Source organism: Somniosus microcephalus, chromosome 27 (assembly GCF_052327205.1).
Source record: "Somniosus microcephalus isolate GS21.2 chromosome 27, FLI_Smic_1.0, whole genome shotgun sequence".
In the NCBI taxonomy this organism is placed as follows: domain Eukaryota; kingdom Metazoa; phylum Chordata; class Chondrichthyes; order Squaliformes; family Somniosidae; genus Somniosus; species Somniosus microcephalus.
The window spans coordinates 3,862,490-3,890,382 of NC_141013.1; the positions used below are offsets into that span (position 1 = coordinate 3,862,490).

General features: G+C 48.9%; 2 protein-coding genes across 5 annotated transcripts in view; both read left to right on the top strand.

Annotated features, from left to right (window-relative positions):
• ctsh (cathepsin H) overlaps positions 1–15,246 on the top strand; it is a 33,715-nt gene extending 18,469 nt beyond the window's left edge. Inside the window, exons 9-12 of the mRNA XM_085968382.1 lie at positions 1,405–1,473; positions 2,161–2,267; positions 10,189–10,314; positions 11,826–15,246. Coding sequence (XP_085824508.1) covers positions 1,405–1,473; positions 2,161–2,267; positions 10,189–10,314; positions 11,826–11,901 — 378 coding nt within the window. The 3' untranslated portion in view covers positions 11,902–15,246. The remainder of the gene's footprint in view (positions 1–1,404; positions 1,474–2,160; positions 2,268–10,188; positions 10,315–11,825) is intronic.
• Positions 15,247–16,923: 1,677 nt separating this feature from the next.
• blm (BLM RecQ like helicase) overlaps positions 16,924–27,893 on the top strand; it is a 49,244-nt gene continuing 38,274 nt past the window's right edge. The window contains exons 1-5 of one of the 4 annotated variants that reach the window (XM_085968380.1): positions 16,924–17,077; positions 19,632–19,730; positions 21,228–22,006; positions 24,822–24,993; positions 26,893–27,005. In XM_085968380.1, coding sequence (XP_085824506.1) covers positions 16,992–17,077; positions 19,632–19,730; positions 21,228–22,006; positions 24,822–24,993; positions 26,893–27,005 — 1,249 coding nt within the window. In that variant the 5' untranslated portion in view covers positions 16,924–16,991. Of the gene's footprint in view, positions 17,078–17,301; positions 17,486–19,631; positions 19,760–21,227; positions 22,007–24,821; positions 24,994–26,892; positions 27,006–27,893 lie in introns of those variants that run through there. The other 3 variants (XM_085968377.1, XM_085968378.1, XM_085968381.1) reach the window with 3 other exon arrangements.

Below are 27,893 nucleotides of genomic sequence, written 5' to 3' on the forward strand. Positions count from 1 at the left end.
TCGCTTAACCATGCAGTGTTTTTATCACGAGGCTCTCTGCAAATAAACAGAGAGGATGGCGGGCAGATTTTACAAAATGGTAGACTGACGGAAGAGGCAGCGAGCTGAACTCTGCCCTGTCGAGGGCCATTCCTACTTGTATGCAAATTAGTGAGAGGATGGGAAATATGCAAATTAAACTCAAAAAGACTAAAAATAGTGTGTGCATTAGCAGTTTAGGCAAGTAATTGTTATGAGGTTGAAAGAAAAAGACTTGCATTTCTATAGCGCCTTTCACGACCACCGGACGTCCCAAAGCGCTTCACAGCCAGTGGAGTACTCCGAGGCCCCAGAGCGTAAATGCTGCAGTAATACCAACCCCACCATCTCATAAATTATGAGACAAACTCTTAAAAGTCATGAGATTCTGTAAGAAATCATGAGTTGCTATTCTTTTTCCAAACATAAACCATTATAGATTGACAGTTCGTTTATAAAGCTCATTCATGGAGCTATTAAGCGAGACAGGGTAGGAATCCCAGAGCATCCAAAGCAATAGATGTTTTCAGCCACCTGAATAAACACGTGGTTAACTTATGTTTGTTGACTATATATTTTCTGCTTCCGTGGCTCAGTGGGTAGCACCCAGAGTCAGAAAGTTGTGGGTTCAAGTCCCACTCCAGAGACTTGAGCACAAAAATCCAGGCTGGCACTCCAGTGCAGTGCTGAGGGAGTGCTGCACTGTCAGCGGTGCCGTCTTTCAGATGAGACCGAGGCCCCGTCGGCTCTCTCAGGTGGACATAAAAGAATCCCACGGACACTATTTCACAGAAGAGCAGGGGGGAGTTCACCCCGGTGTCCTGGGCCAATATTTATCCCTCACCCAACATCACTAAACACAGATGATCTGGTCATTATCACATTGCTGTTTGTGGGAGCTTGCTGTACGCAATTTGGCTGCCGCGTTTCCCACATTACAACAGTGACTACACTTCAAAAAAATACTTCATCGGCTGTAAAGCGCTTTGGGACATCCGGTGGTCGTGAAAGGCGCTATAGAAATGCAAGTCTTTATTTATTTTCTCCCCAAGCATCGGCTTATGTCAGTGTTGATTTGCGCACTCGAGTAACCCACTCAAGTATCTGCGCTGAACATATGGTGGTAACACTGGGCTGTACTACTATGTGGGCATCCTAACTGATCCCATAGCTGCTTTTATCTGACACCCACATGTGTACAAGAGTGACTGGAAAGCAATCAGGAGCATCATCCACTAACCACAGCCCTATGGGCCATGGAGCGCAATCTTTCAAAAAGTCTGCACTGCCTCAGCAGTGATCTCTTAATGAGCAGAGAACCTACGAAAGCATCATGATACTAAAGCAAGGAAGGTTCCTGTTGTGATGTTGTTTTCTATGTTTCAGGATGGACCTTGTAGGTTCCAGCCCAGCAAAGCTGCTGCATTTGTCAAAGACATAGTCAACATAACTGAGGTAGGTTGGAAATCTTCCAATAACCGTGTGACACTGGCACAATACTTGCACAGTAATCACAGCGATTGCTGTACTTTTTAAAAATTTGTTCATGGGATGTAGGCGTCGCCGGCAAGGCCAGCATTTATTGCCCATCCCTAGTTGCCCTTGAGAAGGTGGTGGTGAGCCGCCTTCTTGAACCGCTGCTGTTAGGTAGGGAGTTCCAGGATTCTGACCCAGTGACGATGAAGGATCGGCGCTATATTTCCAAGTCCGGATGGTGTGTGACTTGGAGGGGAACTTGGAGGTGGTGGTGTTCCCATGCACCTGCTGCCCTTGTCCTTCTAGGTGGTAGTAGTCGCGGGTTTGGGAGGTGCTGGCGAAGAAGCCTTGGCGAGTTGCTGCAGTGCATCTTGTGGATGGTACACACTGCAGCCACGGTGCGCCGGCGGTGGAGGGAGAGAATGTTTAAGGCGGTGGATGGGGTGCCAATCAATCTATACTGAGCTAAATACAGAAACAAGTTTTTTTTTAATAATCAACTGAATCCAAATAGGATCAAAACTCCTGATTTTATTTGAAATTAATTAGAGCTGGTTGAATTATGATTCTGAGTCTTCAGTGCGTTATTATAGCACACTGAGAATGCTGCACTCACGGCTCACTCCTGAGGCAGTCCCGCCATCTAACACCCTGTTTGTTTTATAGTATGATGAAGCTGGCATGGTGGACGCTGTCACGAGACTGAATCCTGTCAGCTTTGCTTTTCAAGTGACCGATGACTTTTTAGGTTACAGAGGAGGTGTTTATTCCAGGTAAGTCCTCGACGCTTTAAATGACAGGACTTGGTTTAAAAACAGGGTCCGTGCGGCATGGCAAAGAAATTGTACCTATCATAGCTTCTCCATGTTGGAGAGAAAGAGAGAAAGCTTTACAGCCAATTAAGTATTTTTGAAGCGTGGTCACTTTAGCTCCCACAAACAGCAATGTGATAATGACCAGATAATCTGTTTTTTAGTGATGTTGGTTAAGGGATAAATATTGGCCCCAGGACACCGGGGAGATCGCCCCTGCTCTGGGATCTTTTATGTCCACCTGAGAGGGCAGATGGGGGTCAGTTTAACATCTCATCTGAAAGATGCCCTCAGTGAACCTCTTCTATTTTATACCTAACAGCCCATGAGGCAACCCATTTCTTCCAGTGCTTTACAGCCAGCTGATCGTGCTCTGTGTTGTTTACATAACGCAGTCCCATTTACAGATCATTAACCTCACAATTCCCTCCCTATCAGATGTGATGGAGGGGTTACCACTTCGCTCCCATCAGGCACGGGTTACCCCACTGGATGTCAGAGCTCTTGTCTCTGCTTGTCAGGGATGGGGCGTGAACCCATAACCTTATGACTCAGAGGCGGGAGGCAAGCACTGAGCCACTGCTCACTCCACTAATGGACCACAACCCAGACTAGCCTGAAGCTTTGTTATAAAGAGAGTTTGTACTAATGAGTCCTACAAAAAACACTTGTGATGATGAAAACTGTGGGGCCAGAACTCCAAGGCGTGCAAGTGTGGTGGAGTGGGATTCATGACTGCCCAAAGTGAAGGACAACGACGCCATCCCAAGTTGTGGCAACAGGGTCGTTAGCACAGATGGGTCCGGCGCATCAGCGGTGCCCATCTTGACTGAGGCCCGGAATGTTGGAGAGGCTCCCAGTGACAGCCATGGCTCAGTGGGTGGCACCCTCGCCTCTGAGTCAGAAGGTCGTGGGTTCAAGTCCCGCTCCAGAGACTTGAGCACAAAAATCCAGGCTGACACTCTCGGTGCGGTACTGAGGAGTGCTGCACTGTCGGAGGAGCCGTCTTTCAGAACAGATGTTAAACTGAGGTCTCGTCTTCCCTCTCATGTGGATGTATAAGATCCCATGGTACAATTTGAAGAAGAGCAGGGGAGTTCTCCCTGGTGTCCTGGGCCAATATTTATCCCTCAACCAACATCACTAAAAACAGATTATCCGGTCATTATCAGATCGCTGTTTGTGGGAGCTTGCTGTGCGCATATTGGCTGCCGTGTTTCCTACAAACATACGAATTAGGAGTCGGCCACTCGGCACTTCGAGCCTGCTCCACCATTCAGTAAGATCATGGCTGATCTGATTACTCCACATTCCCGCCTACCCCCGATAACTTTTCACCCCCTTGCTTACCAAGAATCTATCTACCGCTGCCTTAAAAATATTCAAAGACTCTGCTTCCACCGCCCTCTGAGGAAGAGTTCCAAAGACTCACGACCCTCTGTGAGAAAAAATGTCTCCTCATCTCTGTCTTAAGTGGGCGACCCCTTATTTTTAAACAGTGACCCCTAGTTCTAGATTCTCCCACAAGAGGAAACATCCTCTCCACATCCACCCTGTCCAGACCCCTCAGAATCTTATATGTTTCAATCAAGTCACCTCTTACTCTTCTAAACTCCAGCTGATACAAGCCTAGCCTGTCCAACCTTTCCTCATAAGACAACCCGCCCATTCCAGGTATTAGTCTAGTAAACCTTCTCTGAACTGCTTCCAATGCATTTACATCCTTCCTTAAATAAGGAGACCAATACTGTACACAGTACTCCAGATGTGGTCTCACCAATGCCCTGTATAACTGAAGCATAACCTCCCTACTTTTGTATTCAATTCCCCTCGCAATAAACAATAACATTCTATTAGATACATAGATACATAGAGATAGGAACAGGAGTAGGCCATTCGGCCCTTCGAGCCTGCTCCGCCATTCAATGAGATCATGGCTGATCTTCGTCTGAGATCATAGCTGATCTTACCAGTTCAGTACCCCGTCCCCGCCTTTTCTCCGTAACCCTTAATCCCCTTAGCCTTCAGAAATATATCCAATTCTCTCTTGAAAATATTTATTGAATTAGCCTTCACAGCCCTCTGTGGCAGGGAATTCCACAGGCTCACCACTCTTTGAGTGAAGAAATTCTTCCTCATCTCTGTTTTAAATGATTTGCCCGCTATTTTTAGACTGTGGCCCCTGGTTCTGTGCTCCCCGGCCATTGGAAACATTCTCTCTGAATTCAGCCTGTCCAGGCCTGCCATAATTTTATATGTTTCGATGAGATCCCCTCTCAATCTTCTAAACTCCAGTGAGTACAAGCCCAAACGATTTAATCTCTCTTCGTAGGTCATTCCCGCCATTCCAGGTATCAGCCTGGTGAATCGCCGTTGCACTCTTTCCATGGCAAGAACATCCTTCCGCAGATGGGGCGACCAAAACTGTACACAATACTCCAGATGCGGTCTCACCAGCACCTTGTACAGCTGTAGTAAGGTATCCCTATTCCTATACTCGAACCCCCTTGATATGAAGGCCAACATACCATTTGCCTTCTTAATCGCCTGTTGCACCTGCATGCTCTCCTTCAGTGACTGGTGCACAAGAACACCCAGGTCCCTCTGCACTTCCCCATCTCCCAATCTATTGCCATTTAGATAATAATCTACCCTCCTGTTTTTACCCCCAAAGTGGATAACCTCGCATTTATCCACATTATAGTGCATCTGCCACGTATCCGCCCATTCCCCCAACCTGTCCAAATCGCACTGTAGCCTCCTGACATCCTCATCAGAGCCCACCCCTCCTCCTAGTTTAGTGTCGTCAGCGAATTTGGAAATATTGCATCCAATTCCCTGATCCAGATCATTTATATATATTGTGAACAGCTGGGGTCCCAGGACAGATCCTTGCGGCACCCCGCTGGTCACTGCCTGCCACTCCGAAAACGAGCCGTTTATTCCAACTCTCTGTTTTCTATCCGCCAGCCAGTTCTCTATCCACGTTAATACTTTGCCCCCAATCCCATGAGCCTTAATTTTGCATGATAATCTTTTGTGTGGAACCTTATCGAAGGCTTTCTGGAAGTCAAGGTACACCACATCCACTGGCTCTCCCCCATCTATTCTACCAGTTACCTCCTCAAAAAATTCCAGCAGATTAGTCAAACACGATTTACCCTTTGTAAATCCATGTTGACTCTGTCCGATCCTTTCCCCATTTGTCAAGTGCTCCGCTATTTTATCCTTAATAATGGACTCTAGCATTTTGCCCACAACCGATGTAAGGCTTACTGGTCTATAATTCCCTGCTTTCTCTCTACCCCCCTTTTTAAATATTGGGGTAACATTAGCTACCCTCCAATCCACGGGTACTGTTCCCGAGTCAATGGAGTTCCGGAAGATGATCCTTAGAGCATCTGCTATCTCCAGGGCCACCTCCTTAAGTACCCTAGGATGTAGTTTATCAGGCCCCGGGGATTTGTCGGCCTTCAGTCCCCTCAACTTACCCAACACCATATCCCTAGAGATACTAATTTCTGTCAGCTCCTCCCTCTCATTAGTCCCTATGTTTGCCGATATTCCTGGGAGGTTATTTGTGTCCTCCTTTGTGAATACAGAACCAAAGTATGAGTTTAATTGGTCTGCCATTTCCTTATTCTCCATTATATATTCTCCCGAATCGGACTGCAAGGGACCGACTTGGGATTTTACCAGTCTTTTCCTCCTGATATACCGATAAAAGCTTTTGCAGTCTGTCTTTATGTTTGCTGCAAGTTTACTTTCGTATTCTATTTTCCCCTTCCTGATTAATCCCTTTGTCCTCTTTTGCTGTATCCTGTACTGCCCCCAATCTTCCGGTCTGGTGCTTTTTTTTGCCAGTTGATATGCCCTTTTTTTTGATTTTATGCTGTCCCTAATTTCCCTCGTTATCCACGGTTGAGTCACCTTTTTAGGTTTATTTTTATGCCAAACCGGTATAAACATGTTCTGGAATTCTTCCATTCTATCTTTGAATGCTTGCCATTGTCTATCCACTGTCAATCCCCCCAGAAACACCACCCAATCAATCTTACCCAATTCCCGTCTCATACCCTCGTAATTCCCTTTATTTAAGTTCTGGACCTTAGTCTCTGATTCAATTTCCTCACTCTCCATCTCGACTGAGAGCTCGATCATATTATGATCGCTCTGACCCAAGGGGCCTCGTACAAGAAGATTGCTGATAAGTCCCTTCTCATTGCACAATACCCAGTCTAAAATGGCCTGATCTCGAGTCGGCTCCTCGACATATTGGTCCAGATAACCGTCCCGAAAACATTCCAGGAATTCCTCCTCCTCAGAATTTTTACTAATTTGGGTAGTCCAATCAATATGTAAATTAAAGTCACCCATGATGACAGCTGTGCTCTTATCGCACGCTTCTCTAATTTCCCTTTTTATGCCTTCCCTCACCTCCATATTACTATTTGGAGGCCTATATATCACACCCACTAACGTTTTCCTCCCCTTGCTATTTCTCATTTCTACCCATACAGATTCCGTTTCATCCGAGTTAATATCCTTCCTTTCCATTGCATTAATCCCCTCCTTTACCAGCAATGCTACCCCACCTCCCCTACCTTTTTGCCGCTCCTTCCTAAATATTGTATATCCCTGGATGTTAAGTTCCCAGCCTTGCCCACCCTGCAGCCACGTTTCTGTAATCCCAATCAAATCATACTTGTTTACCTCTATTTCCACAACTAATTCATCCACCTTGTTCCTAATGCTTCTAGCATTAAGATACAAAGCCTTCAGGCTTGCTTTTTTCACACTCTCATTATGAATTAGTTTGGCCCTTTGTGTTTCTCTCCTTTGCTTATTGCTTCTCACCTTTCTACCATCTATTTCTGACTTCATATGACTTCCCTCTTTTCCACTACCTAGGTTCCCATCCCCCTCCCGAACCGCCCTAGAAAATATTACCCCGAGGACATCGGCTCCCTCACAGTTCAGCTTTCCTAATTACCTGCTGTACCTGCATAGTAACCTTTTGCGATTCATGCACTAGGACACCCAGATCCCTCTGCATCTCAGAGCTCTGCAATCTCTCACCATTTAGATAATAGGCTTCTTTTTTATTCTTCCTGCCAAAATGGACAATTTCACATTTTCCCACATTATACTCCATTTGCCAGATCTTTGCCCACTCACTTAACTTATCTATATCCCTTTGTAGCCTCCTTATGTCATCTTCACAATTTACTTTCCTGCCTATCTTTGTGTCATCAGCAAATTGATCAACCATACCTTCGGTCCCTTCATCCAAGTCATTTATATAAATTGTAAAAAGTTGAGGCCCCAGCACTGATCCCTGTGGCACACCACTCGTTACATCTTGCCAATCAGAAAATGACCCATTTATGCCTACTCTCCGTTTCCTGTTAGCTAGCCAATCTTCTATCCATGCCAATATGTTACCCCCTACACCATGAGCTTTTATTTTCCGCAATAACCTTTGATGTGGCACCTTATCAAATGCCTTCTGGAAATCTAAGTACAGTACATCCACCAGTTCCCCTTTATCCACAGCACATGTTACTTCCTCAAAGAACTCCAATAAATTGGTTAAACATGATTTCCCTTGCACAAAACCATGTTGACTCTGCCTGACTACTTTGAACTTTTCTAAGTGCCCTGCTATAATGTCTTTAATAATAGCTTCTAACATCTTCCCTACGACAGATGTTAAGCTAACTGGCCTGTAGTTTCCTGCTTTCTGTCTCCCTCCCTTTTTGAATAAAAGAGTTATATTCGCTATTTTCCAATCTAATGGAACCTTCCCCGAATCTAGGGAATTTTGGAAAATTAAAACCAACGCATCAACTATCTCACTAGCCACTTCTTTTAAGACCCTAGGATGAAGTCCATCAGGACCCGGGGACTTGTCAGCCCGCAGCTCCAACAATTTGCTCAGTACCACTTCCCTGGTGATTATAATTTCCTTGAGTTCCTCCCTCCCTTCCATTTCCTGATTTACAGCTATTTCTGGGATGTTACTTGTATCCTCTAGAGTGAAAACCGATGCAAAATACCTGTTCAATTCAACTGACATCTCCTTATTTTCCATTATTAATTCCCCAGACTCACTTTTTATAGGATCAACACTCACGTTGTTAACTCTTCTTTTTTAAATATCTATAGAAACTCTTACTATCTGTTTTTATATTTCTAGCTAGCTTTCTCTCGTACTCTAATTTTTCTCGTTATTAATCTTTTAGTCATTCTTTGCTGTTTTTTATATTCTGTCCAATCTTCTGACCTGCCACCCATCTTTGCGCAATTATATGCTTTTTCTTTAAGTTTAATAGTATCTTTAACTTTTTTAGTTAACTACATTACAACAGTGACTACACTTCAAAAAGTACTTCATTGGCTATAAAGTGCTTTCGAACATCCTGAGGCTGTGAAAGGTGCTATATAAATGCAAGTCTTTTTTTCATTTTGCTCCAATGTAACAGATACAAATCAGGAAGAGCCTCATGGGCACAGAGCGGATGCAAACACTGCAGCTCCCAAAGGATCTGTTGGGCCGTCCCTGCCCGGTGGTTAATCTCCTCCGAGGTTGGCGACCTGGTATGTCCGGCGATCTGGGGCCTTTGCTGAGCCTGTAGCAGAAAACTGTGTCTGTTCCCAGCTCTCAGTGCAGGTTCCACTGGGCCTATCAGGAGGCCTGCTGGGTGGGATATCCCGGGAAATCCCAGGAGTGCTGCCCAGCCACGCCCCTTCGCCATGGGGGATGCAGGTGGGAGATCTGCCCATGGCCGGGCCCGCGCCCCCCCCCCCCCCACCGGAACTCCTAGAACTACATAAAATTTACAGCACAGAATCAGGCCATTCGGCCCAACTGGCCTGTGCTGGTGTTTATGCTCCACTCGAGGCTCCTCCCACCCTCTTCATCTCACCCCATCAACATATCCTTCTACTCCTTTCTCCCTCATGTCTTTACCTAGCTTCCCCTTGACTGCATCAGTGCTATTCTCAACTACTCCCTGTGGTAGTGAGTTCCACATTCTCACCACTCTCTGGGTAAAGAAGTTTCTCTTGAATTCCCTACTGGATTTATTAGTGACTATCGTATATTTATGGCCCCTAGTTCTGGTCTCCCCCACAAGTGGAAACATCTTCTCTATGTCTACCCTATCGAACCCTTTCATTATCTTAAAGTCCTCTATCAGGTCACCCCTCAGCCTTCTCTTTTCTAGAGACAGGTCAAGAATTCCAAGATGGAGGATTTTGATAAAGTATGAACACCCAACAAACCCATTCATTTTCAGTGATGAACCCCATTAACTTATCACTGCTCTGTACCCCTCAATCCCTCGTCTCTCCTCAAACTCATCCAATTGTCTTGTGGACCCATTTCCACCGTCCACTTCAGTCCCCTTCCCCAATCATTGATTCCATAACTCTACCACTCACTGGATAAAAAGGTTCTGCCTCACCTCTCTTACTCCCAGCGTTCTAAATCTTAACCTATGACTCCTGGTTTCTCGAATCCTTGAAGATGCTTGAGACCATTTCTGGCAGATTTGCTTTTCCCAAAAAATTTTTGTTGGAAATTTGAGTTGATTTCTCATGGTGTTGCATCGTAATTCAGTCCTTATTTTTATATCCCTATTATAAATTCCTGTGTCCGCATTTATAATGAAAACTGCCTATGTAAACTTGTCACACTGCAATTAAACCCTCGTGCCACTGGTGGTGCTGCAATCACAGCGTGATGTTTACATAGGCAGCTCCCATTATGAATGTTGACACAGGAATTTATAGTGGGAAAAGTTGACAGGAACTGCACTCAAATGTAAAAATTTAACGTATTGAAATATGTTTTTTTTTAAACTTAATTCTTCAACAGTCCAAACTGCGACTCCACCCCAGACAAGGTGAACCACGCTGTCCTGGCTGTGGGTTACGGACTGTCCAATGGGACCAAGTACTGGATTGTGAAGAACTCCTGGGGCGCTGCTTGGGGAATCGATGGGTCTGTACATTTTCTTCAGTATAATAAAATTAGATTTATTTTTTTCATAAGCAAGTGTGTGAATCCTGGAGAGTACAGTTTAGTGGGCAATATACTGAGCTGCCCCAATGGCTCAGCTGGTTAAGATAGTTTAAGAGCTGAGCCATGAAGGCAGGAAGATCCCAGGCTCAATATATGGTGTACATCGAGTGACCCTTTCACCCCCTGCCGCTTTGTGTTGATCATTGCATAAAAACATACACCACCCTACACTGATTTAAGTGTAAATATTCATGGTCCATTTAATCACCAATATAAGAACATAAGAAATAGGAGCAGGAGTCGGCCATTCGGCCCCTCGAGCCTGCTCTGCCATTCAATAAGATCATGGCTGATCTTCGACCTCAACTCCACTTTCCTGCACTACCCCCATATCCCTCGATTCCCCTAGAGTCCAAAAATCTATCGATCTCATAATATGTTTGTGCCTATGTTGGTTGCTCCTTTTAACCTAATTCTACCTCTGGATAAACATCTATCAGAGGTAACAGGATAGAGTAAACCCAGGACAAGATGGCCGGACAAGTTTAGGCCTGGTTCCGGGAAGCATTTCTTTACACAGCTGGAATAGGGAGCCAGGAAAGGGGTGCGTCGGCAGGAGGGAGGGGGGGTGCTCCTTCTCCACAGCCACCCGATGCGTGGGCAAAGCCACGGTAGAGAGACAGGCAGAGCGATGCCACCCACCTCCCCCCCGCCCCCCCAACGGGCCGCATCCAACCTGGACCTGTTCACGGCCACCTTGGCCAGGCCCAGGAGCAGAGCCCATGGGGAGGTCCTCTGACCTTACCCGCAGCCCCCACCACCCCCCCACTGTACCGGGCGGCCAAAGATCAGGAGCATGGGACTGAAGTGGAGCCAGAGGTTGAAAAGCAGCCCCCTTCAAATGGTGGAACAGGGGCTGAAACCTCTCGTACTCAGTGTAAACTTGAAACACGGACTCATCCAGGCTGCAGAAAGTTACAGGCAGCCTGGGAGTCCGTAAAGTGACTTAAAAAGCTATTTGTAAACACTGATCCGTGCAACACTCTCGAGACATCGGTGTGTGACCGGATTTGGCCGAGTGTATTTTGTTTGGTGAATCTAGCGATAAAAATGCGCAGGAGCTGAACTACCCTTGGTCGACTGGGTTTCCAGGACACACAGTGGTGGTATAAGTGCTGGGCCATCCGGAGACAAGGGCCACTCGATCACGGCTTACAGTAACAAGCTACTCAACTGCCAGAAACAGCCTTGTCATTGTAACATTAACGCTAAAAAACACTCCCTCAAAACTTGCCACAGACCCATGTCTCTCCATCCTGCTGTGTGTGGGAGCTTGCTGTGCGCAAAATTGGCTGCCGCGTTTCCTACATTAAAGCAGTGACTGCACTTCAAGAAAGTGCTTCCTTGGCTGTAAAGTGCTTTGGGTTGTCCTGAGGTCGTGAAAGGCGCTATATAAATGCAAGTCTTTCTTTCTTTGTGTGTTTATTTAGATATTTCTACATTGAACGAGGGAAGAACATGTGTGGATTGGCTGCATGTGCCTCCTACCCCATCCCCCAGCTCTGAGGTGACGGGCGGCCCAGGTACAATGGATCCCAGGCAGAGACCTTATTCAATCACAGGGCCAATGTGACACAAGGGAAACATTCTCAATGCTGATTAATGCTTTAAAATAATACTAAATATGCATGTTTTCCAAATCGGTTCTTACTATGAATTATGGGTTCAAATCACATACTGAGTGGACATACAATTTCTGATTTAAACACTGATTATAAAATTATCTCTAACAACTGGTTTTAAACGCTCACTACACTAAATCCAGTCAAACTAGTGATAAATTTCAACTGGAGGCAAGCACACATTTTACAAAATGAATCTCTGTTGTGTGAAATGAATGTTTTAAAAAAAAAATCAAAGTGCTGATTGGATTGCTGAACGAATGATATAAAAAACAGTTGCAAAGAGATGCAAATTGATCATTTTTATCTAGAGGGCCAAGACTGAAGCTGAATATTTCTGTCAATGAGCTCCTTGCACTTCAGTGGCAACATTTTAATAAATAATAATAATTTTTTTTTTAAATCTCAATGCTGCAAATCTAAAACACGTTGGAAATATGGAGAAATCTCATCGACCTCTGAAAAGAGCAAAGGCGGGTTAAAGTTTCAGATTTAGACCTGTCGTCAGAACTGGAGAGAGGCAGGACAACCTCTTTATAAGACTTACCAAAACTAAGAGTGGAGCAGAAACTGACAAGTATGGGACCTGTGTGCAGACTCGCAAACCGCCACACAGAGGCAGCAGCTTCAGATGTCAACCTGTCCTTTTACATTTGCCTTTTCTGAAATAACCAATAAAGAGACACTGTGTCATCAACCGGACACCCAAAGTGCCCCCTCCCTTACAAAGGGTCACAACTAATAAAGAGCTTAACCCTAAAAACAAAGGCAACTTTATAAACTTAAATAATAAGGCCTAGAAATTCGGTGGGCTGTGCCACCAGTTAGCGCCTAAAGAGGGCACTCAGTGGCTTTAGCGCCACTGGCCACGCCTCCCGCGATATTTAGCGGGGCGCTAATGGCGGCGTTAGCCTGTAGCGCTGCGCCGCCACCGATGACGTCATCGGTGTGCGCAGCGCCCCGCTACCGCCCCGATCGCGATATTTGGTCGCGCCCGCCTCTGTAGCGCCGGTCGCAATTCGCGCCCGGTTCACGGGGCCTACCTGTGGCGGTAGTGGCGCAAATTAAGGTGGAGGTGCGGGGCGGCCATTTTTTCGCTGGCCGCCTGCCAGCACCTCCGTCCCCGGCCTCCTGATCCCCCCCCCCCCGGGCAGTGCCGGCTGTGTCCCGAGAGCCCGGCACTTCTCCTCGGTGCCGGGCTCTTTTGCTGGCACTCGCGATCGGTCATTGCGCTGGACGCTGCGGCACGTTGCGCTGCGATATTCAATTTCAGCGCCCCAAGAGGGACACGGGGCGCCTCGAGCAGCGCCCGCGTCCCTCTTGGGGCGCTCAAGCTGAATTTCCGGCGGGCGCAACGGCTCCGATCGCAGCGGTAATTCCGGCGCCCAGGCGAGCTTGGCGCCCCATTTCTAGGCCTAAGACTGTTGCCGGTGTCGACTACACACTCCAGTCACTCTGGTGCCCACCGGTCACGGAAGTCCTCACACGGACCGGCGGGCACCGGGCGCTCCCTCCCTCTCCAGGGCCGCCCAGGTGCGGCCAAGACCGCGGAAGTAGATTAGGCACTTTACAGCCTTCCGGACTCAATATCAAGTTCAACAATTTCAGATCATAACCTCGGCCCCGATTATATTTCTATATATTTTTTATCCACACCTTCGGTTTGTGCCTTTTCCTTTTTTTCTCTCCCCATGGCAGCTGTCTCTCACTCTGCCAGCGCGTTTCGCACTTCATCTAGAGCCATCCTTTCTCTCTTTTACCTGTCCTATTACCATCTCGTCTTGAATATCTCTTAATGTCTCTTCACTTCCCTTTTGTTCTTTCATCTCCTCCCCCATTTCCCAGCCCCCAAACTGGCCTTTTAATCTGTTTCATTTCCTGCCTTTTTTTTCTCAGTTCTGTAGAAGGGTTTCGACCTGAAACGTTGACTCTATTTCTCTCTCCACGGATGTTGCCTGGCCTGCTGAGTTTTTCCAGCGTCTTCTGTTGTTATTACCGCGGAAGTAGAGGCGGGGCAACAAAGAGCGTCCCTCAGCCTCCAGGGGCCGCGTCCAAGCTGAGCCTGTGGATGAGCACCTTGGCCAGGCCCAGGGGGAGACCTTTGGCCAGGCCCAGGAGCAGACCTTTAGCCAGGCCCAGGAGCAGACCTTTGGCCAGGCCCAGGAGCAGACCTTTGGCCAGGCCCAGGAGCAGACCTTTGGCCAGGCCCAGGAGCAGACCTTTGGCCAGGCCCAGGAGCAGACCTTTGGCCAGGCCCAGGAGCAGACCTTTGGCCAGGCCCAGGGGGAGACCTTTGGCCAGGCCCAGGAGCAGACCTTTAGCCAGGCCCAGGAGCAGACCTTTGGCCAGGCCCAGGAGCAGACCTTTGGCCAGGCCCAGGAGCAAACCTTTGGCCAGGCCCAGGAGCAGACCTTTAGCCAGGCCCAGGAGGAAACCTTTGGCCAGGCCCAGGAGCAGACCTTTGGCCAGGCCCAGGAGGAGACCTTTGGCCAGGCCCAGGAGGAGACCTTTGGCCAGGCCCAGGAGCAGACCTTTGGTCAGTTGCTGATTGAGCTGCCGAGGATCTCCAGCGCTTGCTGTTTTTATTTTAAATATGAAACCGCAAAACACATTTACATTGTGACTCACTGAGAAGACTTGCCGTGTATTGTAATGTGAGTGATGCTTGTAGACATCTGCTGTAATGTGATACTTAAAACAGGTTTACTCTTCAGTTTCAATGCCAGCCTCCATCAATCAGGCAGGATACCTTCATGCCTGGTAGATGTTAGTTATATTAGCGGAAAGATTATAGGTTGGAAACTTAAATCACTGCTGTTTTCATACAAATGTTTAGGAACAGGAGGAGGCCATTCAGCCCCTCGAGCCTGTTCTGCCATTGAATTAGATTATGGCTGATCTGTAGCTTAACGCCATCTACCCGCCTTGGTTCTGTAACCTTTAATACCCTTGCCTAACAAAAATCTATCAATCTCAGTTTTTAAATTTTCAATTGACCCCCAGCCTCAACAGCTTTTTGGAGGAGAGAGATCCAGATGGCCACTACCCGCTTAATGCACCCAAATTCCTCTCTGTGCTATTTTCATCGAGTTTGAATTAAGTACAATAGTGTTAAGCATTTGTACGCGAACAGTGTGTATCATAATTTCTACCCATGTGTTTCATTTTTGTTTAGTTTTCTGTCAAGCTTTTTATAACTGCAATAAAGTTTCTATCCTTTTGCGATCAAGTGTCTAGTTTTTCTCTTTCATTCGTAAGGTGCACATTGACATTTTGATAAACTCAGTTGTCACCAGCACATGATTATTTTTACTTTTTATGTTTTTTTTTGTAATACCAGTGCCGGGGAATGGGGATATATTTCCATTTCTCTACAACAATGAGTTACTCGCAGAGAAAAGCTCCCTCCAATCCCTCCCAACAATTCACCTTAATTCCAATCTGTTGTACCCGTGTGACTTTACCATTTCCCGCACAGCCACTCTCGTGTTCTCTCTGAGTATGTTGCTGATTGCGATGAACTGACATAAATAAGGACTGATTTATAGAGAAAGAGATCCTGATCTCCATCTATGAATTCTTTTAAACCTGCAATCAAAGCATCACAGAAAAATACATATTAATATCAACTTATGGCAATTTTGTCAGGTGTCAGCTGTGGCTCAGTGGGTAGCACGCTTGCCTCTGAACCAGAAGGTGTGGGTTCATAGTCCCACCCCAGTGACTTTGAGCACATACTCCAGACTGACCCTTCAGTGCAGTACTGAGGGAATGATGCATTGTCAGGGTTGCTTAATCTTGGAAGACATTAAACTAAGCCCTTGTCTGTTTAAGTGGGTATAAAAGATTCTATGGGACGATTTGAAGAGGAGCAGCGAAGTTCTCCTGCTATCCTGGTCAACATTGATTCTTCAACCAACACCAGCAAAACAGATTTACTGCTCAATGATCGGGTTGCTGTTAAATGGCTGCTGTGTTTGCCTACAAAACAACACTGACTACATCTCAAGAAATAATTATTAGTGAAGCACACTGGAACATCCTGAGGATGGCAAAGGTGCTAGATAAACGCAAGTTCTTTCTTTCTGTTATTTTATTATTAACTTTTCTTCCATTTCTACGTTTCCCCAGTCACATCTTTCTGTTAGGCTTCAGGTTTTATGTCAACTACCCAGGGTTTTTTTTCTTACTGCAACTAGCCATTGCAATTACGGCGAACAATTTTCCATTTTTCCAGTTAGTTCCTATTTTTGCCCAAGGACGATATGATGTGGGAAGACTTAAAACAGGGGCAGAATGAGACTGGAACATTATAAACTGCATTCTATGGAAATGTATTATTAAAAATAATAAAATGTGTTGTATTGGTAATTTTTTATTTCTATTAATCCTGATCAAATCTTTTGATTTAATTGTGAAAAAAGACTTGCATTTCTATAGCGCCTTTCACGACCACCGGACGTCTCAAAGCGCTTTACAGCCAATGAAGTACTTTTTCTGAAGTGTAGTCACTGTTGTAATGTAGGAAACGTGGCAGCTAATTTGCACACAGCAAGCTCCCACAAACAGCAATGTGATAATGACCAGATCATCTGTTTTTGTTATGTTGGTTGAGGGATAAATATTGGCCAAGACAGCGGGGAGAACTCCCCTGCTCTTCTTCGAAATAGTGCCATAGGACCTTTTACGTCCATCTGAGAGAGCAGACGGGGCCTCGGTTTAACGTCTCACCCGAAAAACGGCACCTCCGACAGTGCAGCGCTCCCTCAGCGCTGCACTGGAGTGTTAGCCTAGATTTATGAAGTCTCTGAAGTGGGACTTGAACCCACAACCTTGACTCCGAGGCGAGAGTGCTGCTGGCTGAGCCACGGCTGACGACTGAATTCCAACAAACCCAGTCTCTAGTTGTACACAGCCACGAGAAACGACAGTGGGAAATGGGGTGGACGCAAAGGTGGGAGGAGATCCAGCATAATGGAAACTCCGGGATTCAGGGCCTGGCCGCCCACACCTTCTGACTCCGAGGCGAGCGAGCTGCCCACTGAGCCACAGCTGACATTGTGAGTGGCTGTGGGTACATAAACTAATAAACTTTAACTAAAAAAAATTAAAGGAACCTTAACAATTTAAATTAAAATGTGGTTCCGGGGGTGACGATGCCCTCCGGTTCCTTTGTGTTAGCTTGTGTAAGTTGCAGATTATTTTGAAATGGTGAGAAATCCTCACCCTGAGAGAGTTGTTGTTGTTGTAAGAGAACCAGCGCCGGAAGTGGACTCTCGACCTCTGACCCACTTCCTGGATACGGCGGAGGTTCGGCTCAGGAGTTTGCGCGGGAACTTGGACCGGAGAGAAACCGGGAGAAAGAGAAAGAGAGAGAGGGCCCGGGGGAGAGACAGTGAGAGAGACCGGGGTCCGGGGGAGAGACAGTGAGAGAGACCGGGGTCCGGGGCCGCAGAGACCGGGAGCAGGTGAGCGGGGCCGCCGGGTGTCTGGGAGCGGATTGCAGGCCCCTTAAAGGGACCGTGCTCGGTTTGCAGTGGTTGCGGCTCTCCCTCAGCACCGCCCCTCCGACAGTGCGGCGCTCCCTCAGCACCGCCCCTCCGACAGTGCGGCTCTCCCTCAGCACCGCCCCTCCGACAGTGCGGCGCTCCCTCAGTACCGCCCCTCCGACAGTGCGGCGCTCCCTCAGCACCGCCCCTCCGACAGTGCGGCGCTCCCTCAGTACCGGCCCTCCGACAGTGCGGCGCTCCCTCAGTACCGTCACTCCGACAGCGCGGCGCTCCCTCGGTACCGTCACTCCGACAGCGCGGCGCTCCCTCGGTACCGTCCCTCCGACAGCGCGGCGCTCCCTCGGTACCGTCCCTCCGACAGCGCGGCGCTCCCTCGGTACCGTCCCTCCGACAGCGCGGCGCTCCCTCGGTACCGCCCCTCCGACAGCGCGGCGCTCCCTAGGCACCGCCCCTCCGACAGCGCGGCGCTCCCTCGGCACCGCCCCTCCGACAGCGCGGCGCTCCCTCGGCACCGCCCCTCCGACAGCGCGGCGCTCCCTCGGCACCGCCCCTCCGACAGCGAGGCGCTCCCTCGGCACCGCCCCTCCGACAGCGCGGCGCTCCCTCGGCACCGCCCCTCCGACAGCGCGGCGCTCCCTCGGCACCGCCCCTCCGACAGCGCGGCGCTCCCTCGGCACCGCCCCTCCGACAGCGCGGCGCTCCCTCGGCACCGCCCCTCCGACAGCGCGGCGCTCCCTCGGCACCGCCCCTCCGACAGCGCGGCGCTCCCTCGGCACCGCCCCTCCGACAGCGCGGCGCTCCCTCGGCACCGCCCCTCCGACAGCGCGGCGCTCCCTCGGCACCGCCCCTCCGACAGCGCGGCGCTCCCTCGGCACCGCCCCTCCGACAGCGCGGCGCTCCCTCGGCACCGCCCCTCCGACAGCGCGGCGCTCCCTCGGCACCGCCCCTCCGACAGCGCGGCGCTCCCTCGGCACCGCCCCTCCGACAGCGCGGCGCTCCCTCGGCACCGCCCCTCCGACAGCGCGGCGCTCCCTCGGCACCGCCCCTCCGACAGCGCGGCGCTCCCTCGGCACCGCCCCTCCGACAGCGCGGCGCTCCCTCGGCACCGCCCCTCCGACAGCGCGGCGCTCCCTCGGCACCGCCCCTCCGACAGCGCGGCGCTCCCTCGGCACCGCCCCTCCGACAGCGCGGCGCTCCCTCGGCACCGCCCCTCCGACAGCGCGGCGCTCCCTCGGCACCGCCCCTCCGACAGCGCGGCGCTCCCTCGGCACCGCCCCTCCGACAGCGCGGCGCTCCCCCGACAGCGCGGCGCTCCCTCGGCACCGCCCCTCCGACAGCGCGGCGCTCCCTCGGCACCGCCCCTCCGACAGCGCGGCGCTCCCTCGGCACAGCCCCTCCGACAGCGCGGCGCTCCCTCGGCACCGCTCCTCCGACAGCGCGGCGCTCCCTCAGTACTGCCCCTCTGACAGTGCGGAGCTCCCTCAGTACTGCACTGGAGTGTCGGCCCGGATTGGGACTTGAACCTACAACCTTCTGACTCAGACGAGGGTGCTGCCCACCGAGCCACGGATGAAACCGTGTTAATGCTTATCTATCTATTGCATATTATAATAATGCTTATATAAAAGTCCAACTGAGCTCATCCGTTACTACGTCCGTACTCGGATTACAATCACTCGATAGGTCAGACAGGAGCACCAAGGTACAGTTTTCCATCTGAAGAATGGCACGTTTGACAATGCAGCACTCACTCCGTGCTACACTGAGGTGTCAGTCTAGACTATGCGTTCAATTCTTGGTAGTGGGTCTTGAACCCATAAACCTCTGACTCAGTGCGAACCAAACTGAGCGAAGATGGCACCTGGGGAGTGAAAGAAAACCAGAATGGGAATCATCTTGGATCACGTTTGTGCAACTCCATGTAGATCGTTGCATTGCAGCATCGGCAGAAACCTGGGGTGGGGGGTCATTGACCAGGGAGGGGTGGGATGCAAAGAGAAAGTAAAAACCATAATTTAAAAAAATAGGAATATAAATGAAGTCGTCACTGAGCATTTATGTTAACACAGACTGATGCTTATTCTAGCTCGCTTTTGTTCTGCAGAATGACTTGCTTACCACAGAACAACCTCCAGAAACAGCTGGAGCTTCACTCGGAGAAGGGAGTCCAGAACAAGCTCTCACTCGGGAGAAGCAAGCAAGGGTATGTACTGCGGAGCTGGTCGGAGCGAGGTAATGCAATACTGTGTAGCTGAGTGGTGCTACTTCTGTATACAGTACATTGTTAGTTGTGGTGGTGTTAGCAGCAGGTATAGCAAATTAAAATGTGCATTGATTAAGCACGTCTTGTGTGTCTTTATAAGAATTCGTATTTGAAGTAGTATTTGCATCTAACTGTTGAATTTGCTGACACACTCCTCCAGGGCAATCCGTCCCCCACACACACTGTTTTGTGTGATGTACTTAAATCTAATCACTAGTTGTCCTCCCCTGACTGTGAGTCCGTGACCTCTTGTTATAGAGCTCATGATTGTCAAACATGTCCGTAAGGTTCAATTTATCTATACTCCAAAAGCAGGAAGCTTCAATCGTCCGAGTCATCTTTCTCCAGTGTAAACATTCCCAAATTCCCTAGTCTCTGCTCGTAACGCAGGCGCTAAATCCAAGATATCCAATCTGGGCACCGCACTTTAGGAAGGATGCCAAGCCCTTGGCGAACATGCTGAGGAGATTTACCATAATGGTGCCAGGGATGAGGGACTTCAGTTATGTGGAGAGATTGGAGAAGCTGGGGTTGTTCTTGGAGCAGAGAAGGCTAAGGGGAAATTTAATAGAGGTGTTCAAAATCATGAAGGGTTTTGATAGAGTAAATAAGGAGAAACTTTCCACTGGCAGGAGGGTCGGTAACCAGAGGACACAGATTGAAGGTGATTGGCAAAGGAACCAGAGGTGGCACAAGGGGAAGAAAAACATTTCCGCAGCGAGTTGTTGTGATCTGGAACGCGCTGCCTGAGGGCGGTGGGAGCAGATTCAATAGTAACTTTCAAAAGAGAGTTGGATAAATACTTGAAGGGGAAAAATTTGCAGGGCTCTGGGGAAAGAGCAGGGGGAATGGGATTAATTGGAGCTCTTTCAAAGAGCCGGCACAGGCACGATGGGCCAAATGGCCTCTTTCTGTGCTGTGATTCTATGATTTAGTTGCCTTGACTGTACCTTCTGCAGTACCAGGATGTTCCCACCGTAGTGCGGTGACCGGAATTGAAAGTGTACTGCCCCGTAACACAACCGCCATGGTTAAGATAATGTGGTTATGTTACCGGATTAGTAATCCAGAGAATGAGAGTTCAGATCCCACTGTGACTGTTTTTAGAAAACAATCTGGAAATAAAAAGCGTGAAGCTGTCGGATTGTTGTAAAATCCCACTAGTTGTCTCTGAGCTGCCCTCTGAAGTGGCCGAGCGAGCCATTTGGTTGCATCAAATCCGTTACCCAGCGGATCGAGAAGAAGGCGCCTTCTCGGGTCAACCAGGGATGGGCAATAAATGCCGGCCTTGCCAGCGACGCCCACATCCCCAGAATGACATTTAAAAAAAAGTGAATATCTTTTCTGGCGCTGTTAAGTATGCCTAGAACCAATATCATAAAACGGCAGCAGATCTCCAAACGGGACTCACATTTGAATTTCATTCATCGTTGGCAGGTCTTTCACATTCAAGAAGAGGATTACCCCGGGCACTGTTGGAACGCCCAGTTTCCAAAGGGTAACCGGGACCGGCGCTTTGAAGGACAGGGATGTGAATGCTTTTAAGAATGTTACCACGAACAAGCCGCAATCAACCCCGTGTTCAGCGAAACCTATCGAGCAGCAGTCCAAAATCAGCAACTCTTTGGGACAAAGTGCCAAACAATCGGAGTCACTCTCTCGAACGGCTCCTCCTTTGTTACACGGTTCCCCTCCTCTGAGGCAGGCGGGAATAACCAGCCCTGTTTCTAAGAAGCTTGATGCGGACCAGTCATTTGCCTCGGTTATTAGCCTGGATGACTGGGATGATCTGGATGATTTCGAAACGCCGTGGAAAGAAAAAAGCAGTTTGAACGTAACTTTGCCTTCAAGCACCGAGCAGCCAGCGCAGGAGCCGAGTAAAGTGAAGAGTGTGCACACCAGCAGACTGACTTCACCCAGAAACCCAACTGGGCACGATCACCATTTGAAGAATGCAGATGGTGAGGAGAATGTGGCTATTCTGACCGAGAGCAATACGGCTGGACTGTCTCCGAGTGAACTCTGTACAGAGTCGAAGGGCGTGGATGACCTGGTAATCTGCCTGGACGGTTCCCAGAAGGAGATTCCCCATAGCGAAGATGAAGATTGCATTGAGACTTTCCCTCCAAGGAAGAAAAGTTCCTCTTCCGGTGCAAGGATCATCTTGAGCGACGATGAGTCAGATGGCAGCGGGAAGGAGGATGGAGAGGAGAAAAGTAAGATTGGTTGTATTTTGTTGTACGGTGTTGTCCAAAATGACTGGTTTGCTTCCAGGAGGCTCCAGTAACGGGCGAGAAATCGCGGATCTTTAAACAGCTGGGCACTGAGTTAAGTCGCAAATCCAAAAACATCAGGCAAAAAATATACAAGCCGCCCTCGGTGGTGAATTCTAACCTGTCACTGCCTAACTTTCACACTGAGGTTTTGTATTTAGTTTAATAACAAAACTACACATGATTGTGACGATAAGAAGCGGTGGGGTTGCTGTGCGCCCGGGGGGGGGGGGGGGGGCTGTACATTTTCTTTTTTTTATTCGTTCTTGGGATGTGGGCGTCGCTGGCCAGGTCAGCATTTATTGCCCATCCCTAATTGCCCTTGAGAAGGTGGCAGTGAGCCGCCGCCTTGAACCGCTGCAGTCCGTGTGGTGAAGGAGCTCCCACAGTGCTGTTAGGGAGGGAGCGCCAGGATTTTGACCCATCGACGATGAAGGAACGGCGATATACTTCTAAGTCAGGATGGTGTGTGACTTGGAGGGGAACTTGGAGGTGGTGATGTTCCCATGCGCCTGCTGCCCTTGTCCTTCTAGGTGGTAGAGGTCGCGGGTTTGGGAGGTGCTGCTGAAGAAGCCTTGGCGAGTTGCTGCAGTGCATCTTGTAGATGGTACACACTGCAGCCACAGTGCGCCGGCGGTGGAGGGAGTGAATGTTTAAGGTGGTGGATGGGGTGCCAATCAAGCGGGCTGCTTTGTCCTGGACGGTGTCAAGCTTCTTGTGTTGTTGGTGCTGCATTCATCCAGGCAAGTGGAGAGTATTCCATCACACTCCTGACTTGTGCCTTGTAGATGGTGGAAAGGCTTTGGGGAGTCAGGAGGTGAGACACTCACCGCAGAATACCCAGCCTCTGACCTGCTCTTGTTGCCACAGTATTTATGTGGCTGGTCCAGTTAAGCTTCTGGTCAATGGTGAACCCCAGGATGTTGATGGTGGGGGATTTGGCGATGGTAATGCCATTGAATGTCAAGGGGCAGTGTTTAGACTCTCGCTTGTTGGAGACAGTCATTGCCTGGCACTTGTGTCGTGCGAATGTTACCTGCCACTTATGAGCCCAAGCCTTAATGTCATCCAGATCTTGCTGCATTAACTGAGGAGTTCTGAATGGCGCTGAACACTGTGCAGTCATCAGCGAACATCCCCATTTCTGACCTTATGTTGGAGGGAAGGTTATTGATGAAGCAGCTGAAGATGGTTGGGTCTAGGACACTGCCCTGAGGAACTCCTGCAGCGATGTCCTGGGGCTGTGATGATTGACCTCCAACCACCACAACCATCTTCCTTTGTGCTAGGTATGACTCCAGCCAGTGGAGCGTTTTCCCCCTGATCCCCATTGACTTCAGTTTTACTAGGGCTCCTTGATGCCACACTCAGTCAAATGCTGCCTTGATGTCAAGGGCAGTCACTCTCACCTCACCTCTGGAATTCAGCTCTTTTGTCCATGTTTGGACCAAGGCTGTAATGAGGTCTGGAGCCGAGTGGTCTTGGGGGAACCCAAACTGGACATCAGTGAGCAGGTTATTGGTGAGTAAGTGCCGTTTGATAGCACTGTCGATGACACCTTCCATCACTTTGCTAATGATTGAGAGTAGACTGATGGGGCAGTAATTGGCCAGATTGGATTTGTCCTGTTTTTTGTGGACAGGACATACCTGGGCCGTTTTCCACATTGTCGGATAGATGCCAGTGTTGTAGCTGTACTATAACAGCTTGGCTAGAGGCGCGGCTAGTTCTGGAGCACAAGTCTTCAGCACGACAGCCGGGATGTTGTCAGGGCCCACAGCCTTTGCTGTATCCTTCAGTGTAATAAAATTAGATTTTTTTTCATGAGCAAGTGTGTGAATCCTGGAGAGTACAGTTTAGTGGGCAATATACTGAGCTGCCCCAATGGCTCAGCTGGTTAAGATAGTTTAAGAGCTGAGCCATGAAGGCAGGACAGTCCCAGGCTCAATATATGGTGTACATCGAGTGACCCTTTCACCCCCTGCCGCTTTGTGTTGATCATTGCATAAAAACATACACCACCCTACACTGATTTAAGTGTAAATATTCATGGTCCATTTAATCACCAATATAAGAAATAGGAGCAGGAGTCGGCCATTCGGCCCCTCGAGCCTGCTCCGCCATTCAATAAAATCATGGCTGATCATCGACCTCAACAACACTTTCCCGCCCGTTCCCCATATCCCTTGATTCTCTTAGTGCCTAAAAATCTATCGATCTCAGCCTTGAATATACTCAATGACTGAGCCTCCACAGTCCGCTGGGGTAGAGAATTCCAAAGATTCACCACCCTCTGAGTGAAGACATTTCTCCTCATCTCAGTCCTGAATGGCCGACCCCTTAATCTGAGACTGTGACCCCTGGTTCTAGACTCCCCAGCCAGGGGAAACATCCTCCCTGCATCTACCCTGTCAAGCCCTGTAAGAATCTTGTATGTTTCAATGAGATCACCTCTCATTTTTCTAAACTCCAGAGAGTATAGGCTCAATCTCTCATCATAAGACAACCCCCCTCTCATCCCAGGAATCGATCTGGTGAACCTTTGCTGCACTCCCTCTATGGCAAGTATATCCTCCCTTAGGTAAGGAGACCAAAACTGTCCACACTACTCCAGGTGTGGTCTCACCAGGGCCCTATATAATTGCAGCAAGTCTTCCTTACTCTTGTACTTCAATCCCTTTGCAATAAAGGCCAACATAGCATTTGTCTTCCTAATTGCTTGCTGGAGCTGCCTGTTGACTCTCTGTGATTCGTGTAGTTAACCTGACAGATGCCGACAGCCTCCTGAGCAGCCAGCCACAGCTGGATACCATCCCCAAGGACCACGCGCAACTCAGTGACCCAGAGAACGAGGACTGCGAGGTTGATTTTATTCCGCCGTCCCCTGAAAGTGATCAGATCTCTCTGCCATCGTTCCTCAAATGTCTCAGGTTTGCCTTGTACTGTACAAACATTTTTTTTTGCGGTACAGCTTGTAAGGGAGGAGGTTGTGCCACCCTGTGGTTGAAAGTGTAATTTTCTGACATTTTCCATGGAGAGATTTTCCCAAGTTACAGAATGTAGAATATTAATAGGCCAGAATTTGCTGCCAAAATAGCGGCAGGTTTAATGTTAATGTTTATTAATGTTTAAACCGTTCAGCAACTTGTAGGGAGGAAGAGATTCCTCATGAATTGCGGGATGATTTGCGGCGCTCCGCAGTTAGCCTCGCGAAAACGAGAGCTGGCCCTTAACCTCCCCGTGAGTTTCAAGAAATTGCTGCATTTGCACATTAATTGCCCATTAAACTCACCACAGAAAGAAAAGGCTGGTCCTTAACAGGGTAAGTATCTTTTTAATGAGGAGATTTATGTTCCTGCGATGCCACGCAACCTCTGCAGCCCAGAAAGGGAACCATTTAAACCGTGGACTCTCATTCCTGCAGGTAGTAAATTGTTCTTAGACATTTTTACATATTTACATTTTTTCCTCACTTTTCCTTTCTGCCTCTGTTTCTCTCTCTTCATCCAATCTTTCTTTTCCCTCTCTTTTTATTTCTCTTTCTGTACCTGATTTGGCTCTAATTCACCCAATTTCCTTCTCCATCGTTCCTGTTTCTTTCTCAGTCCTTAAATCTCATTGGTTCAGGAGACAGACAGTTGGTCCCGTTGTTCACCGAGGTCCCAGATGGCCCGTTGCCCCCGCCGCCCCGTTATCAGCTCGCACTCCCGCCGCCCCGTTATCAGCTCGCACTCCCGCCGCCCCGTTATCAGCTCGCACTCCCAGCAAGTTGTGGTGCAGGAAGTGTTTGGCGTTGAAGGGTGCCGGGAGGAGTCTACCGATCGGTGCACGCTGTTGAGATGCCCCGCTCCAGCAAAAATCAAGTTGTCCTGGGCTTCACGATCATGCTGTCAAATGAATTATGACTTTACTATTCCTGTTTTTCCTGAGGCACAGCCACCAATGTTGGGGCAAAGGGAGGGGGTGCATGAGAAGAACAACAAGTTCGGCGAATGGGGGGGGTTAGGTGTGGGGGGGGGTTGAAATGGTGCGAAAATATATTTTTAAGAAGTGAAAAGTACGGCACCAAGTTTGAGGGCCACAACCTGTCCCTCCCGATTGGCTCTCTGCTCTGTAGCTTCTACACCAGAGGCACTTCATTTGAATTAAGACATTTTTATATTGATAGCAAAAGCATTGCACTGCCCTTTCACCTTTCACTGCCCTTTCACCTTTCACTGCCCCTGATGGTAGAATGTTACAAACTCCCACGATCCCTCCTCCCAACAGCGTGGGGTTTAGGGTGGGGGTGAAGCAGGTCCAATTTTTCGCTGGTCCAAAAATGGACAGCAGAGACACAAAAAATGAAGCCCTTATAATCAATGTGCCCTTATAATCAATGTTCCCTCTAATTTTTTTTTTAGTGCGCAATGCCTTTAAGTGGCTCCGCGACCCATTTAATCTTTCGCGCATGCGCTGTTTCTTCTATTTAAAAGCCGCTGAGGGGCCTGCCTGGGACTTCCAGAGCGCGGCGTGGCTGCGCAGCTTAGCAGAAACGTTGCTTATTATCCCTCCCCCAACCCGCCCCATTTGACCTGCAGCTGCTCCACAATCACTGCCAAAGTGCTGGGAGGTTGCTGGATATCTGGGACCCCAGCGGAAATGTTAAAAGTATCATTACTATCTTGCAGTTCGCCGCTGGCTGCCCGTTCTGCAGGGGTGGTTATAGAACTAGCAAAGCTTGCAGAAGACAGCTTGGCACTTTTGTCAGTTCAGTGTGTGCGGAGCACAGTTCCTGGGCGGGCGGCGTTTTAAATAAAATCCTTTACTGAAATGATCTCTGCCCACAGTGACTCGGCAGAAACCGTGCGTTCCAGAGAGAAATCCATCTCCTTGACTAACTCACGGCCACAAGAAGGGGAGCTCACCGAAGGACCAGTGTGTGCATCAAATAATAGAACAGGTAAGGGTAAGAGTTGTGAGCCACGGCTGCACTAGCTGGGACTCCCTCCTTTTGTAGGTTGTACTAAAGGAGTAAAACGTTTCAAATTGTGATCGCAATGTGTATAATAAATCTGATATGTCTGCATTCACTTGCTGTCAACCTTTTCCGTTATAAATTCCCACAGCAACATTTAGAATGGAAGCTGCCGCTGGAGGGAGGGTGGAATTAAGAACATAGGAATTAGGAGCAGGAGTCGGCCATTCAGCCCCTCGAGCCCGCTCCGCCATTCAATAAGATCATGGCCGATTTTCGACCTCATCTCCTCCACTTTCCCGCACTATCCCCATATCCCTTGATTCCCCTAGAGTCCAAAAATCTATCGATCTTTGTCTTGAATATGTTTTCTATATTTGCTCATGGGATGTGGGTGTCGCTGGCAAGGCCAGCATTTATTGCCCGTCCCTAGTTGCCCTTGAGAAGGTGGTGGTGAGCCGCCTTCTTGAATCGCTGCAGTCAGTGTGGTGTAGGTGCTCCCACAGTGCTGTTAGGGAGGGAGTTCCAGGATTTTGACCCAGCGACGATGAAGGATTGGTGATATACTTCTACGTCAGGATGGTGTGTGACTTGTAGGTGGTGGTGTTCCCATGCGCCTGCTGCCCTTGTTCTTCTAGGTGAAAGAGGTCGTGGGTTTGGGATGTGCTGCCGAAGAAGCCTTGGCGAGTTGCTGCAGTGCATCTTGTAGATGGTACACACTGCAGCCACGGTACTCAATGACTGAGCCTCCACAGCCCTCTGGGGTAGAGAATTCCAAAGATTCACCAGCCTCTGAGTGAAGAAATTTCTCCTCATCTCAGTCCTCAATGGCCGACCCCTTATTCTGAGACTGTGGCCCCTGGTTCTAGATTC